General features: G+C 48.1%; 1 protein-coding gene across 5 annotated transcripts in view; it reads left to right on the plus strand.

Annotated features, from left to right (window-relative positions):
* Window positions 1–15755, plus strand: part of PAM (peptidylglycine alpha-amidating monooxygenase) — a 1271905-nt gene that overhangs the window by 1034892 nt on the left and 221258 nt on the right. For all 5 annotated transcript variants that reach the window (XM_086960973.1, XM_086960975.1, XM_086960971.1 and 2 more), the window contains one exon: window positions 768–897. In XM_086960973.1, the coding sequence (XP_086817099.1) occupies window positions 768–897 (130 nt within the window). The remainder of the gene's footprint in view (window positions 1–767; window positions 898–15755) is intronic.

The following is a 15755-nucleotide window of genomic DNA, read 5'->3' on the forward strand; positions in this document are numbered from 1 at the left end:
AGCAGGAAGATTGGTCTGAGGGATAAAACTGAATGCAAAACTCTTGGTGTAAATTTGATTCATGGAATAATTACTGCATGGTTGAAAAATTTAATAAACCTCATTCCACTTGATTCTGAATACACTTTTCTTGTTTAATAGAGTCAAAAGGATTGCCAATTTAAAATCTGATTTCTGCTCTAGGCTGCTTGATATTCATAGTAGATGTTTTCACAGATGGTTCCTTTGGCAGAAGAAAATCAAGTGCCCTACGTTCTAATACATTTCATTTTTGGCTCGTAGGCTCAGAGTTAATAATGTCTGTGATGGTCGAGGATTGAAAGCAGATCTTATGTTATTTTGCCATTTCAATGCTTACTAGAATACAGGAAGCTATTTGTTGCCAGATTTACCACTGTTACCAGCCCCGAGGTCTCTATACTGTTCAACACATACCTCTTCAGTCCTATTTTTGTTTTCCTAATTTGTGCCTAACAGGTGTAACTTAAAAACGCAAATGTGACATATAAATGACGTAAGTGATAACTGACCTAATACGCTGACTCTTTTGTGCTCAGTCACCAGGAAATGTGTTCAAACTTTGATATAAAATAACTAATAGGACCATCATGCCTACTTAATTACAAATTATTTAAATAACTGACCCCTGGTTTCTTGTTGTGTGATGGTTGGGATCAGTGGGTGTTTTATATTTGGTAATCCCAACCTTTGCCTAAATAAAGACATGTAGCATTACATAAAGAACGTGTGACACTTTTTCTTTCTAGATTTCCACCTCGAAGAAGTTATTGACTGGCCCGGTATAAACCTTAAGCTTGGTCAAGTTTCCGGTTTGGCTCTGGACCCTAAAAATAACCTTGTCATTTTCCATAGAGGTGACCACGTCTGGGATGGAAAGTAAGTGGACTCTCAGTGTTGTGCAGTTTATGACTAGAAGGAACTGTAAATGTATTAATGAAGGGCACTGTGTTACTCTCCAATCAATGTTGGTGTATTTGCATAAATCATATTATAAATAAGGTGCACCGGAAAACTATAGTACACGCATTTTCTAAACCGTTTTATCAAGTTGTCTTTTTATCTGAACTCTTAAAAAAAGAAAACAAAAACCAGACCAAAGCATTAGAAATGGGGTGATAAAATAGGTCAATGCAAACACAGTAAGTTACATTCACCGGATAATAGATGTCTCAAAACTCAAGCAGACGCCATCAAACAAAGGAACATTCTGGAACATCTATTCCCCAGTATGGGGGTGTCTTTCATAGATTCACATGCTTGAATATTTCCCGTCGTCGAAGTGGGAGCCCCACGGTACATAAAATAGCAATAAAACCAATAATATATGTATATAAAAACATAATTACATACATTCCAAAACCATAAATACTTATAAGTACTATGGTTAGCATTAACACATAATAATACAATAGAAGAAAAAGAACACTTATAGCATATCCATATCATTATGTTAGTCCAAACTACAGCCAATCAGGCGCAAGCACCCCTCTAGAACCTTCTCCCCAGAGGCTCAGGCCCTCAGATCTTCTACCGCACGTCGTGTGAAGGGATTCACCCTGAGCTCTGCTCAGTTTTCAACTTCTTTCTGGATTTCTACAATTTTCTGGGATGTCTTCAAGTAGGAAGTCTTTGTTTCGACCATGTGCTTCTAGTGGGAAATTGCTGCTCTTCTCAGGACCCTTACAAGAAGTGTATTTACTGCCTCTATCCAGAGCATGAGGTAGTAAAATGTAAAATTTGCAGGACTTTCTCAACCAAGACCCTTAAGGACAGGGAAGGGCGTCTCCTCCTGTGGTTGCAGAGGTTGAAGGATAAGGATTCACCTCTTTCTGATGCAGAAAGCCTTGCATCAGGTGTGTCTAGAGCCACTTCTAAACGTAGCAGTGTGCAGGATTTGCCATCTCCTTTCCTAAAGAAGAGGAAACTTCAACTCCAGAAGGCTCCTACTGTGTCTCCACCTCCTCCTGCTATGCCTACGCCCCCAAGATCTGACTCTCAGGCGTCCACGGCTCCTTCTACGCATGTTTCCACTAGAAAAGGTGCTACATCGTCGACGGGAGCGTCGACAGTCGTTCCAACGATGAAATCTGCCCTCTCCAGCTCTCTGACGAAGACAGTGACGACGACTTGTGCCAGCGGGTCGTCGACGGTGGCTGCGTCGACAGTGTCAACGATGGTGTGTGTAAGCTTCAAATCTGTCTCGTCGACAATTCCAATCTCCTCGTCGACGTTTAAGAAGGGAATCTCGTCGACATCAAAATCTTCGTCAACGCTTGCTGTGAAGAGAGCATCTTCGTCGGCGGGTGCTCCGTCGACGACGGCTCCGTCGACGGCTGTTTCGGCGGCTCCGTCGAGGGTGGCTCCATCAACAGCGGCTTCGTCGACGGAGGTGGTCTTGCCGTCGACGACTGCGTCTACGGCTACTTCGTCGACGGCTGTGGTCTTGCAGTCGATGGCTTTGTTCCGTCTATGGTGGTTGTCCCGTCGACGGTGTTACTGTCGTCGACATCTACCTTCGCATCATTGACTCTGGTGCCAATTTCTTAATCTGGTTCTGAGGCTTCCGCTGTAGACCGTCTGCACCTACGTTGACATGTGCCTTTGGATCACCTTCCGATTCCACGTCACTCTCAGCCTCCATCACCTCTTTTTGCTACAGGTTCGAAGCAGGACTCTGGTTCTGATGAGGAGGACGATGATAGATTCCGGGCAGCTCGAAGCCCTTCGGAGCTGGTCATTAAATGTCAGGAATATGAAGATGATCTGGAAGATCCTAACTGCCATGAGGAGGAACCTTCTGCTCAGGTTCCCACAGCACAAATACCGCTCTCCCTCATTTATAATCTCCAATACATGTTAGAGGATTATAATAGACGATTTCCACTGTCTCACCAGGGGTCTCCTCAACCTAGGGTGCCTGCAACTACAGCAGCTCCTCCCTCTACTACACTGCCAGAGCCAGCTGCGCCTTCTGCACCATCTACAACCTCTATTCAGGTCCATGCCACAGTTTATGAGGATGATGACGTTCGCCCAGATCGAGAAGAAGGCGAAGTTAATGATGATGATGGGAACATGGCGCATTGGGACAATTATCAGATCCAGACACCGTCTCCGCCACCTTCGGGTCCAGAGGATTCCCCTCCTGTGGATATAGCTGGTTTTCACCAACTTATGGAACGATCAGCGCTGTGCTTTAAGCTTCCTATGGTTCTGAAGGATGAGTACTGTTTTCTTTATGATTTCAAGAGTCAACCTTTTAAACAGGTTCGGACAGTGCCCTTAATTGACTTCATTTGGAATGAAGGTGTCAAACTGATGCAGACGCCACATTCTATTCTGGCGCTTCTTCCTTGTTTGGAGAAGAAATATAGGGCGCCCCAGGGTTCTCCAGCTTGCCTGGTAGCACTGCTTAAACCCGATTCCGTGATCACCCAGGTCGCATAGCGCACTTCCAGAAATCCGTCTTCTCCTATTCAATCAATCAATCAATCATATCATTTGTAAAGCGCACTACTCACCCGTGAGGATCTCAAGGCGCTGGGGTGGGGAATGCTGCTACTGCTCGAAAAGCCAGGTCTTGAGGAATTTTCTGAAGGTCAGCAGGTCTTGGGTCTGCCGTAGGTGGATGGGGAGGGTGTTCCAGGTCTTTGCGGCGAGGTGGGAGAACGATCTCCGCCTGAGGTCGCTCTTCGGAAGCAGGGGACTGTAGCGAGGTCGGCGAAGCGGAGCTGGCGGGTGGGGGTGTAGAAGCTGAGTCGTCTGTTGAGGTACGTTGGTCCGGTGTTGTGGAGTGCCTTGTGTGCGTGGGTGATGAGCTTGAAGGTTATCCTCTTGTTGACCGGGAGCCAGTGCAGGTCTCTCAGGTGGGGTGTGATGTGGCTGCGGCGAGGGATGTCGAGGATCAGGCGTGCAGAGGCGTTCTGGATGTGTTGGAGCCGTCTCAGGAGTTTGGCTGAGGCTCCTGCGTAGAGGGAGTTTCCATAGTCCAACCTACTGCTGACAAGGGCCTGGGTGACTGTTCTTCTCGTTTCAGTGGGGATCCGCTTGTAGATCCTACGGAGCATGCAGAGGGTGTTGAAGCAGGAGGAGGAGACGGCGTTGACCTGTTTAGTCATGGAGAGGGTGGAGTCGAGGATGACCCCTAGGTTGCGTGCATGGTCGGTGGGTGTTGGAGCGGTTCCCAATGCTGTCGGCCACCAGGAGTCGTCCCAGGCCGAAGGGTTGGATCCGAGGATGAGGACCTCCGTCTTGTCCGAGTTCAGCTTCAGTCGGCTGTTCCTCATCCATTCATCATTCCTTCATGAAGGTTGGTTTTGGCGGTGTGGGGGTCCTTGGTGAGGGAGAGTATCAGCTGGGTGTCATCGGCGTAGTAGAGGATGTTGAGGTCATGCCGATGGGCGACGTGGGCGAGCGGTGCCATGTAGATGTTAAACAGAGTTGGGCTGAGGGATGAGTCCTGGGGTACGCCGCAGATGATCTCGTGGCTTTGGAGTGGAAGAGGGGAAGGCGGACGCTCTGTGTTCTGCCGGAGAGGAAGGAGGTGGTCCAGTCCAGGGCCTTCTCTTTGATCCCAGCGTTGAGGAGGCGTGTTCGTAGTGTGTGGTGACAGACCGTGTCGAAGGCAGCTGACAGGTCCAGGAGGATGAGGGCCGCCATTTCTCTGTTGTCCAGCAGGGACTGCTGTGGTTGCTGCGGAACCCGGACTGGGAAGGGTCCAGGATGTTGTTCTCCTCGAGGTAGCGGGTCAGTTGTTCGTTGACAGTCTTCTCGATGACCTTTGCCGGGAATGGGAGCAGGGAGATGGGCCGGAAGTTCTTGAGGTCCTTGGGGTCTGCCTTGGGTTTTTTGAGTAAGGCTTTGATCTCGGCGTGCTTCCAGCTCTCCGGGAAGGTTGCTGTCTCGAAGGAGGTGTTGATGACTTTCCGGAGATGGGGTGCGATGCATGTGCTGGCTTTGTTGAAGATGTGGTGTGGGCATGAATCTGACGGAGATCCAGAGTGGATGGTATTCATGATTTTGATGGTGTCATCGTCGTTGATGTTAGTCCAGTAGAGCAGGCGGTTGGTGCAGATGGTGGTTGTGGGGGCAGAGGTCTCAGTGGTTGTCGGGGCGGTCGTGGCATTGAAACTGTTGTGGATGTCTGTGATCTTGCGGTAGAAGAAGGTGGCCAGCAAGTCGCACAGGTCTTGCGAGGGTGGGACGTCGTTGGTGTTGGAGCTGGGGTTGGAGAGTTCCTTCACGATGTTGAAGAGCTCTCTGCTGTTGTGCGCGTTGTTGTCTAGGCGGTCTTTGAAGGAGGCCCTTTTGGCGGATCTGATGAGGTTATGGTGTCTGCGGGTGGCATTCTTGTGGGCGGCGTGGCTGTCAAGTGTTCGTTCACGGAGCCAGATCTTCTCCAGCTTTCGGCAGGTTTGCTTGGAGGCCCGGAGGTCTTCAGTGAACCAGCTGGCTTTCTTGTAGGTATGATTGTTGTACGGTTTCTTGATCGGGGCGAGGGTGTTGGCGCAGTCGTTTATCCACTGTCTGAGGTTGCGTGCGGCGGTGTCAGGGTCGGTATGGTCGGCGGGTGTGCTCTGGGCGAGGGTGGTGGTTAGCTGGTCTTCGATGACTTTGCTCCAGCAGCGGTGAGGCATCTGTTGGGTGCGGTGGTGCGTGGTGGGTTTCTTGAAGGTGAAGTGGATGCAGCGGTGGTCGGTCCAGTGGAGTTCAGTGGTATGGTTGAAGGAGACGTGGGGGCTTGCGGAGAAGATGGGGTCAAGCTTGTGACCAGTGGAGTGGGTGGGTGTTGTGACGAGTTGTCTGAGTCCGAGGTTGGCTAGGTTGTCCATCAGGGTGGTGGAGTTGGTGTTGTCATTGTTCTTGAGGTGGAAGTTCAGGTCCCAGAGGAGGAAGTAATCCGTGGAGGCGAGGGCGTGTGTGCTGATGAAGTCGGCAATGGAGTCGCTGAACTGTGGTCAGGGTCCGGGCGGTCTGTAAATGAGGGTTCATCTGAGGGTGGTGTTGGGGTCGGTGTGGATCTGGAAGTGCAGGTGTTTGGCGGTGCTGAGGGAGTCGTCGGTGTTGGTCGAGACTCTGAGAGTGTTCCTGTGGACGATGGCAATTCCTCCTCCCGCGCTGTTGGTGCGGTCCTTGCGGTCTATTACCACTCCTCCTGACCGTGAGGGACATCGTCTTGATGCCACTGGATGAAAATTCTCCACTATGGCTTGTACCACCGTGAGGGCTGCAAATTCTCTGGCCATTCCGGGGCTGTACGACTGCCAGATGTGGTCGGATATGTCTTCTTTTATCGACCTCATTCCTGAGCCCTCCAGAGCAGAGGCTCTCAAGATTCTTTAGAAGGCAGAGAGAGCGTCATCAGAGATTATCGACTGCTCTGTGGACATTGCGTGCACTGGTTTTTGTCAGCTTGCGGGGGCAGCCATTTTACGTCGTCAGGGTTGGCTTAGTTCCACCTCTGTTCGCCAGGAGGTTCAGTCGAAAATCCTCAACATGCCCTATGACGGCGAATTGCTTTTTGGCCAGCATGTGGATGACGCACTTCAAACCATCAAAAAGGAGACCAAGACTGCTCGAGCCCAGGCACTTTGCAGTTTTGCAAGCAGCCTTTTCGCGGTGCGCGCAGACGTGGCACCTCTTCTTCTTTTCGCAGCGGATCCAACCAGTACCGCTCCTACGGCCAGGGAAATCAGAGCTATTTCTCCCAGTCACAGCAGTCCTATCGGCAACAGTCTACCAAGTCTTATAGAGGAAAGTCTTCCTACAGAGGCTCCGCTTCTAAGAAGCAATGACTTGCCTTCCCCACTCAAAGTTGGAGGTCGAATCTCCCTTTTCTTTTCCAATTGGTCTGCAATCACCTCGGACCGTTGGGTGCTGGACATTGTATCAAAAGGCCATGCTTTGGAGTTTGTAGAGTTCCCTCCAAACACTACTCCAACTGGTCCGCCTCCGGCTCACCTCAAAGAGCTCTTTCAACAAATTTGACTCATGATTCAGAAAGGTGCCATCGAAGTGGTTCCAAAGTCTCAGAAGGGGATGGGATTCTATTCCCGGTTTTTCCTTGTCCTCAAGAAGTCCGGCGATTGGTGTCCGTTCCTCGACTTAAGAGCCCTGAATTAGTACCTGAAGTGCCAATCCTTCCGCATGCTCACGCTCGTGGAAATTCTCCGCCTTCTCTCGAAGGACGACTTCATGACCGCCATCGATCTCCAAGACGCTTGTTTCCACAAGCTGATACTTTCAAAACACTGGAAGTACTTGCGTTTCTGGGTAGGGCGCAGAGACTTTCAATTCAAGGTTCCGCCTTTCGGCCTTCACTCCGCCCCTTGCGTCTTCACGAAAGTCCTGGCCTTGTGGTGGCATATCTCCGTTTGAAGGGCGTTCAAATCTTTCCCTACCTGGATGACTGTCTCATCAAGTCGCAATCTCGCCATCAGGCGTCTGGACACTCGATTCTGTCAGACTCTATTCCGCTCCCTTGGTCTCTCCATCAACACCGAGAAGTCTCAGGTCGCTCCAGCTCCCTGCAGGACCTTTCTAGGCACCACTCTGAATACTTTGTTGGCGAAGGCATTCGTGTCTCACGAGTGTTAGCTGTGGATTCTACGCCTAGTGGCTCTCATCCGTTCAAAAGGGTCCGTTTCAGTTTGTGTATTGAAGTCCTTTCTTGGGATGGTGTCCTCCTGCATCTCCCTGATCCCAAATTGCAGGCTCAAGAGTCTCCCAATTCAGGAGGAACTGGACAAACAGTGGCGTCAGGTCACCGGCTCTTTCAACGATCTGGTCCTGGTGACCGCTCGGATGAGGTCCGCTCCCCAATGGTGGGCTCAACCGTCAAACATAGCTGCCGGTACTTCTTTCCTAACCATCGCTCCGGAGCTCGTCCATACCACGGATGCCTCCCTGGAAGGCTGGGGCGCACATCTTCAGCGGCTTTCCATAAAGGGCAAGTGGACCCTGTCCCAACGCTCCTGGCACATCAACAAACTGGAGCTAATGGCCATTTTCCTGGCGCTCAAGTCTTTCCATCTTCTACTCCAGGGAGAATCAGTGCTCATTCATAGCGACAATACCACCAGTATGCACCATGTAAACAAACTTGGCGGCACCAAGTCACCGCTCCTTTCTCAGCTAGCACAGAGCATCTGGGACTGGGCACTCTGTCGCCAAATTACCCTGACAGCGGTTCACCTACCAGGCATCTCCAACATCCTAGCGGATTCCTAAGCAGGTCTGCATCCTCAACCCACCAGTGGGTGTTGCATCAGCCGACTCTGAACTTCATCTTTCTGCTGTGGGGTCGGCCGGACATGGATCTTTTTCCGAGCCCTGTGAACCCGAAATGCCAGTCTTATGCAAGCTGGCTTCCCCATGAAGGGTCTTGCGGGAATGCCTTTTGATAAACTGGTGCAATCTATTCACCTACGCTTTTCCGCCAATTCCGCTGGTTCCTCTAGTGTTGTGGAAAATGCCGAGACAGCCATGCCACATTCTCCTGATCGCTCCCAAATGGCCTCGACAAGCGTGGTTCTCGGAACTGCTGCTTCTCTCACAGTGCGAACCCATCCTCCTTCGTCCTCGAGTGGATCTCCTCACAATGGACAAGGGTCAGATCTGTCATCCGTACCCCTCCTATCTCAAATTATCGGCCTGGAACCTGAGCACCTTCAATTTGCCCACTTGACTATTTTGCCTGCATGTGGAGACGTTCTTGCCAATGCGAGAGCTCCGTCAACAGTAAAGACTTACAAGCTAAAGTGGAAAAGGTTCTGTCACTAGTGTGCATCTGCCAACATCCATCCCCTGCACTCCTCTCCTGCTCAGCTTCTGCCGTTCTTTCTGCAGTTGGCTCAATCTGGACTTTCCCACTCCACTTTGAAGGTCTTCCTAGCGGCAATATCTCGTTTTCGGCAGGATGGGTCTTTCTCTCTCTACTCTTCCAGAGTTATTCAGCAGTTTTTCAAGGGGCTGTTCAGGATGCTCCCGCCCATTCGGCGTCCTCCTCCTACCTGGCATCTCAATGTTGTTTTGGTGCAATTGATGAACGCGCCTTTCGAGCCCATCCACAAAGCGGATTTGAAATTTTTGACCTGGAAGGGGACCCTTCTTCTTGCTTTGACCTCCTCACGTCGCGTGAGGGATATCCACACCTTTACCATTCAGCCTCCTTTCCTTCAATATAAATTGGACTGTGTTGTACTTCGCCCCAACCCGGCATTCATGCCTGAGGTGCCAGCCGATTTTCACCTCAATGAAACAGTGTTCTTAAAGACTTTCTTCGCTAATCCCCAATCTCCGGCGGAGGAATATTTGCATTCATTGGACGTTAAAAGATGCCTTAAATTCTACATCAACAGGACAGCGCACTTTCGTAGGTCTGATCAACTGTTCGTTGCTTACGGACGCATGCGCAAGGGGCGTTCTGTTACCAAGCCAACTATTGCATGTTTGATTTCCTCAGCAATTTCATTCTGTCATCAGAAGGCCAGCAAGCCTCTTCAATCTACAGTGAGAGCTCATTCCACCAGGGCGATGTCATTCTCTACTGCTCTGTTTGCTGGTATGCCGATTCACCAAATATGTCGAGCAGCCACGTGGTCCAGAAGACACACTTTCACAAAGCACTACTGCCTTGAGAGGATCAACAAAGCTGATACGGCAGTGGGCCAAGCGGTGCTTCGCAATCTTTTTAAATAAGGTGAGCCTCTTTCCTTCCCTTCGCCTGTATGGTTTCTACTATTATCTGTCTGGCAGCTTTATGTCACTGCATTTTCATGGTAATGCACTGCTATTTTGTCTTGCGGCCAGCTATTACTGCTCACTATTCTATTCAAGCATGTGAATCTATGAAAGACACCCCAATACTGGAGAAGAACAATTGTTACTTACCTGTAAATGGTTTCTCCAGTATTGGTGTCTTTCATAGATTCACATGCGACCCACCCACCTCCCCTCAGAGGCTCGCTTCTACTTCTAGACTGTTTTGTCACTTTTGTGCTATGAAAATCTAAGGGTCTGAGCCTCTGGGGAGAAGGTTCTAGAGGGGAACTTGCACCTGATTGGCTGTAGTTTGGACTAACATAATGACATGGATATGCTATAAGAGTGTTCTTGTTCTTCTATTGTATTCCTATGTGTTAATGCTAACCTCAGTACTTAAAAGTATTTATGGTTTTGGAATGTATGTATTTATGTTTTTATATACATATATTAATGGTTTTATTGCTATTTTATTTACCTTGGGGCTCCCACTTCAACGACGGGGAATATTCAAGCATGTGAATCTATGAAAGACACCAATACTGGAGAACCACTGTTTACAGGTAAGTAACAATTGTTCTTGTTGGTGATTGTTTGAGATGCAGGACTAGGTTATGAAAACTGTATTTTCCTTACCCTAGTTGATCCTTTTAAGTCTACAAGTAAGTCTCCTCTCTTCAGTCACATTCTTAAAATGGTACTTGTAGTCTGGCCCCTTAAGTTTATCAGAGCTTTTATGTACCATCCAAAATTTGTGTTATCACCCATCATGCATTCTCTCGAGCTTTATCAAGTGCAACTGGGAGCTATCAAGGGCTTGGAGAGTGGTTGGTAAGCAGGCACCGCCAAATGCATTCATGGAACATTGCCGGCAGAGCTGGCTTTAGGAATGGGCGAGCTAGGCCCAGACTGCCTGGTTTTAAAGAGGTGATAGTACTGATTCTAGAGATTATTCTGTGCCCATGCTCACCAAGATGCTCACCAAGATGATTTGAAATATTTGTATGGCCTTCTTTCTGTGTGGAACATTGGAGGAGTATATGTTCCCCAACCACTCAGGGCATCACAACTCCTGAAGAATTATACATGTGGAGGAAAATAATATATCCCCAGTGATAGAAAATCAATATGCTTAATCTGATGTTGGCCACTATAGATGCTGTACCCTTTTGTTCGTTGGACACTTTTTATGTTGAGCTTAGAAACACAAGGGTAGTTTGTGGATTCTTATGATTGGTGTCATTTGTAGCACTATAAAATAAGTTCAAATGTATATGTAAATATATCTGTAGTACAAGTTATGTTATTCATGTGAGTGTCTTCACCATTTCAGTTAGAAAAATTGATTGCGTATTAATGTTTTTTATTGTCTTATGAATCGATATTTTTGATACACTAAAAATGTATCTAAAAAAGTCTTTTTGTGTATCAAAATAATTTTTGTTTCAAATCATTCTATGATACACAAGTAGTGTCTTGTTTTGTAAGTAACGTAGGTGTGGACACAGAAAGAAGAGCATGAAAAATATTTCAATGGAAATTGGTGCGCATAGGCTTGGAATAAGCACTTAACCTACATAATCAGTTCACAAATCTATGGTATAGGGGACCATATTTTGCATGTTAACAATAACATGGGTCCCGTCCGGTATTACCTTAACAGAATCGCTCCCCATTAAGAAAAACATAGTTTTAGAAGAGAGCACTGGGCTTGCTTTGAAAACAGCGTTGACATTTGTTTATTTTTGATAAACTTTGCATGTGAAGTTTCTCTCGATAGCATCTCATATTGCAGCATGAACAAAACACCTTTTGCCCAAGCCTGGTCTTGTTGGCAAATGCTGCTGTCACAGCCATTGGACACATTTTCTAACGCGTCTAATTTCTGGCCACAGATAGATCCTCGAGCACAGTGTTCAGATGTAATTGGTTTTCTTCATTTTGCTAAAAACCAATCCTTACTCTTTACCTTGGTAATTATTTTCTGACAGGAGAAGATTTCACTAGGGGTGTTATTACAAGGGCAGCAGTCCAATGCTTGTCTTAAATTATTGAGCCTAGACAATTTGTAAACCTGACAGAACATGTTAGTGACTCTAGCACGACTTAATCTTTCTGCAGTGTCAAGTTACAGATAAATATTGTTTCAGAGTGGCATAATTAAGCGGGCTGCAAACATTCTAGCTAAACTGGAAGCCAAAAGATTCCTAATGAGCAAATTCTTACCATAAGGAGTGGAGGTACTCATAAGGCGGTTGTTCTTGGTTTCTATCTCCAGGGCACAACTAACAGTCTTGGATCGTCTCTTCTGCATAATATTATACTCTATACGTGTACCACTGTTTACTGTTTTTTTTCACAATTGCTGTGTACATTTCATTTTTGTCCTCTCTTCCAACCTATTGTAAAGTGCTCTGATATCCCTCGGGATCTTGTTTGCGCTATATAAAACTTAAATAAATTTTTTTTGAAATGTGGCCATTCCCATTCTGAATGGAAACACTACACGCTGAATGGGTTTGGGAAATTTTGGCCGCAGCTTTATTATCAATAATTAACAATAGGTACCCCGCTTCAAATTTATTAGGGGTCATAAATCATCCTGCATGCCCTCCTGCCATAAAAATGATAATTGTCAATCAATTGGCATCATAAATCAGAGTCACGTCCTTGGGCTTCAATGTCATCATAAATCGTGCCATAAATCAAAACAGACAGAAATACAGCTGGCTTTTCAGCAGGCCATACATTATGCCATAAATCAATCATAAAGGAATATTGTTGCCTTGTCATACAGTCATAAATCATGCTATAAATCATGATGATGGTTATTGATGTCAACTGGAGCCTTTTGAGCTGGAGCTTCACCATCTGGATGGGGGCGGATAATTCCACAATCTCTTTTAGGCTCAACTCGCTACCTTCGCTTACTGGGTGTGGTCCACCAACCGGCACCCTGGACTGCCAGTGCTGTGTTCTGTGCCCCCCCCCTCCACCAATCACTGACCACCTTACGCTGCTGTGAGGCATCCCAAGGTAAGTGCCGGGTCTGCTACGCCGCCTTTGTCGTTGTGGCCTTACAAACCTCTTTAAGGTTCATTTATTTAACTCATTTACCGCTGACCCTTGCTGCTTCAACAGTCCTGTTAGGTGTGGGTTGTTGGGTCTTGTTGTAGAAGCTCTGCCCATCCAGAAATTGTAAGCGAGGATGGCAGGTGCTTGCCGCATTTAAGGGGGTCGCATGCCCCAGGCGGTGAATTTTGAATCCAATCCAGCCTTCCCATTGGTGGGTGGGATTTGCACCTTTCGCACCTGCTTTGGTTCATTTTTTCTTTTCTCCTCTCTTGCTCGAGGGAGATGGGGTGCCAATTGTTGGCTATTGCTCCTTTGGGACCCAGCTTACATTTCTGGGCCGTGACGCTGTTTAACACGCCGGCCCCTTCAGCCCCCTTCGGGTGCCGGCCTCTGCTATAAATTTCACACACAGCCACTCCCATTCTCAATTGAAACTCTACATGCTGAATGTGTTTGGGAAGTTTTGGCCACAGCTTTATTGTCACACAGGTTAAACAATAGGTCCCCTGCTTCAACTTTATTAGGAGGTCATAAATCATCCTGCATGCCCTCTTGTCACAAAAACAATAATTGTGTCAATCAATTGGGATCATAAGTTAGAGTCCTACCACTGGGCTACAATAACATCATAAATCGTGCCATAAATCGAAGCAGACAGAAGTACAGCTGCCTTGTCACCAGGTCGTAAATTATACTATCAATCAAGGAGGAATATTGTTGCCTTGACATTCAGTCATAAATCACGGCATAAATCATTATGACGGTAGTTGATGTTTTACCATCTGTGGGCATTGGGAGGGTGGTAATTCCACAATCTTTTTTTCGTTACCCTTGCCTGCTCGGTGTGAACCGGTAACCGGCAGCCTGGGCTGGGAGTGCTGTGTTCTGTGTCTCCCATGCATCAATGACCGTCTTACCGTGCCGTGAGGCATCCCAAGGCAAGTACCTGGTCTGCCTCCTTATCTTGGTCGGGTGTGGCCTTTAAAACCTCTGTAAGCTCCGTTTATTTAACTCCTTTGCCGCCATGCTGCTCACCGGCCTACGTTCTCCGGCAGCTCCTTCCACTGGTTGTTTGTCCTTTACTAGCACCACACCAGTGCCATAGCTGCCCATAGATTTGCCCAGAATACATCTGTTCCCGCTTCTGATAGGTGCACCCCCTCCATACTGAAGTATTCCGGTTGCCTCGAGTTGATTAGGCCGTGCCTAATGGTTTCCCATCTGTTTGCCCTGCAGTATTTGGCAGCCACCACATTGAGCTTCTTTATTAATTTCTCCAGAGCACTAGTGGACCAGGCCCCCCTCTGCTTCTACCTGTGCCAATTTCAGGCCAAATTAGTCTGGTGCTGCCGAACAGCCTGGAAGCCCTGGTTAGGCCATATCTGATGCGCCTCAGGAGCTCCTTTCTACCCAACTCTGCTAGGTCATTCTCTCCTAGGTGCACAATAAGCAGGTCTGGTTCGGCTGGGTACTCCTTGTTCAATATCTCCAATGTATCCCCCCAGCTGCTCCCAGCACACATTCTGGACGCCCTCATCCATCTAATGCTTATCATGATGTGTCTGTGGAGTCCTGCTCCTTCCTCTATTCCCACCACTCATGGGTCCTCCGAATGAACGAGTGCCCCATGATCCAGACCGTTTTGTTTTGGACTCCTACCAAGATAAATGGTGATAGCTTGCTGAACAGTAGGTGTGGTGTGATTGTGCTGGGGACAGGGGTTGGAGTTGGAGGAAGCTGGTTCTACTGTACCACTTGCTGCAGAATGCTCATTTACTGCTTGTAGGCTGAGTAGCGCCACCTGCGTATCCCTTTGATGCCCTCATACTTTACCCCCAACCTTGCCGCTGTTGCTGCCCCAATGCCGAAGGAGTGCATGCTGAACTCCACCGCTGGCAACCCTGCTTTGGCGAGTGCCATCTTAAGAACCCCCCTAAACTGGAACCTGTTCAGGCACTTCCCGTTGCTGTGTTTGTAAAGAGGACCCTCTCCGGCACGGCAGATCGCCCAGTATTCCCGCATTCAGTGAACTCAGCATAGATCTTTTTCTGACAGTCAAAGTAGTTTTACCAGTTACCCTTTGCCTAATATTTGGTTTTGGACCTCCTCAGTGACAAGGGGCCATATGTATGAACACATTTTCCCATAGACACAGAAAGGGTAAAACCCTTTGATACATCTGGCCCAAGCTCTTTTACCCAAAGAAAGCCAGTGTAAAAGCCTAAAAAGCGTAACCTCTGTGGCTTCCGTGCAGATGGAGGACAGGACCCCAACCAGGCATGCCAGGGTGCTGAATTCAGTGGGCTGTCACTTTTCTTCCCTTCTCCCCTCTAGGCACCGCCACCCTTGGGTTCTGCCTTGAGGTAGTGTGAGGTGGTGGGATACTCCCTGGTGGCAAGTTTGGTGAAATGGACTATGTCCTCCAGATTCTTTTGTGTCCACTATCTAGTTTTGTTCTGGTCAAAAGCCCACTTTACAAATTGCTCTGCGGCTCCCGCTGTGCTCCGTGCATCCCTGAAAGTCTCCAGCCCAGTGACCCTCTGAACTGTAAATCTGTGTGCTGCATACCTCTGCACTGTCTTAGGTGCCAGGACATGATCTACCATCTGGGACATGTCTCATCCACCAGGGCCCAGTGCTCCTCTGGAAAGGGGTACATTGCTCTCTCTGTTGTGGGGGCCAGCTCAATCAACATTTCCATCTGGAAAAGAGAGAGCACATCCGCTTGAGATTTGTTGACCCCTGGGACATGCCTCACCCTCACTTCGAAGTTGCCTGCAACTATAACTTCTCCAACTGCCTTACCAGCCTCGAGACCTGTGGGGACCAGGCTGTTCCGGTGTTGGTTGCATGCACCATGGCCTGGTTGTCTTATCATAAGGTCAGCTGCATGTTGC

The sequence above is a fragment of the Lissotriton vulgaris genome, chromosome 3_1, assembly GCF_964263255.1.
Source record: "Lissotriton vulgaris chromosome 3_1, aLisVul1.2, whole genome shotgun sequence".
Classification (NCBI taxonomy): domain Eukaryota; kingdom Metazoa; phylum Chordata; class Amphibia; order Caudata; family Salamandridae; genus Lissotriton; species Lissotriton vulgaris.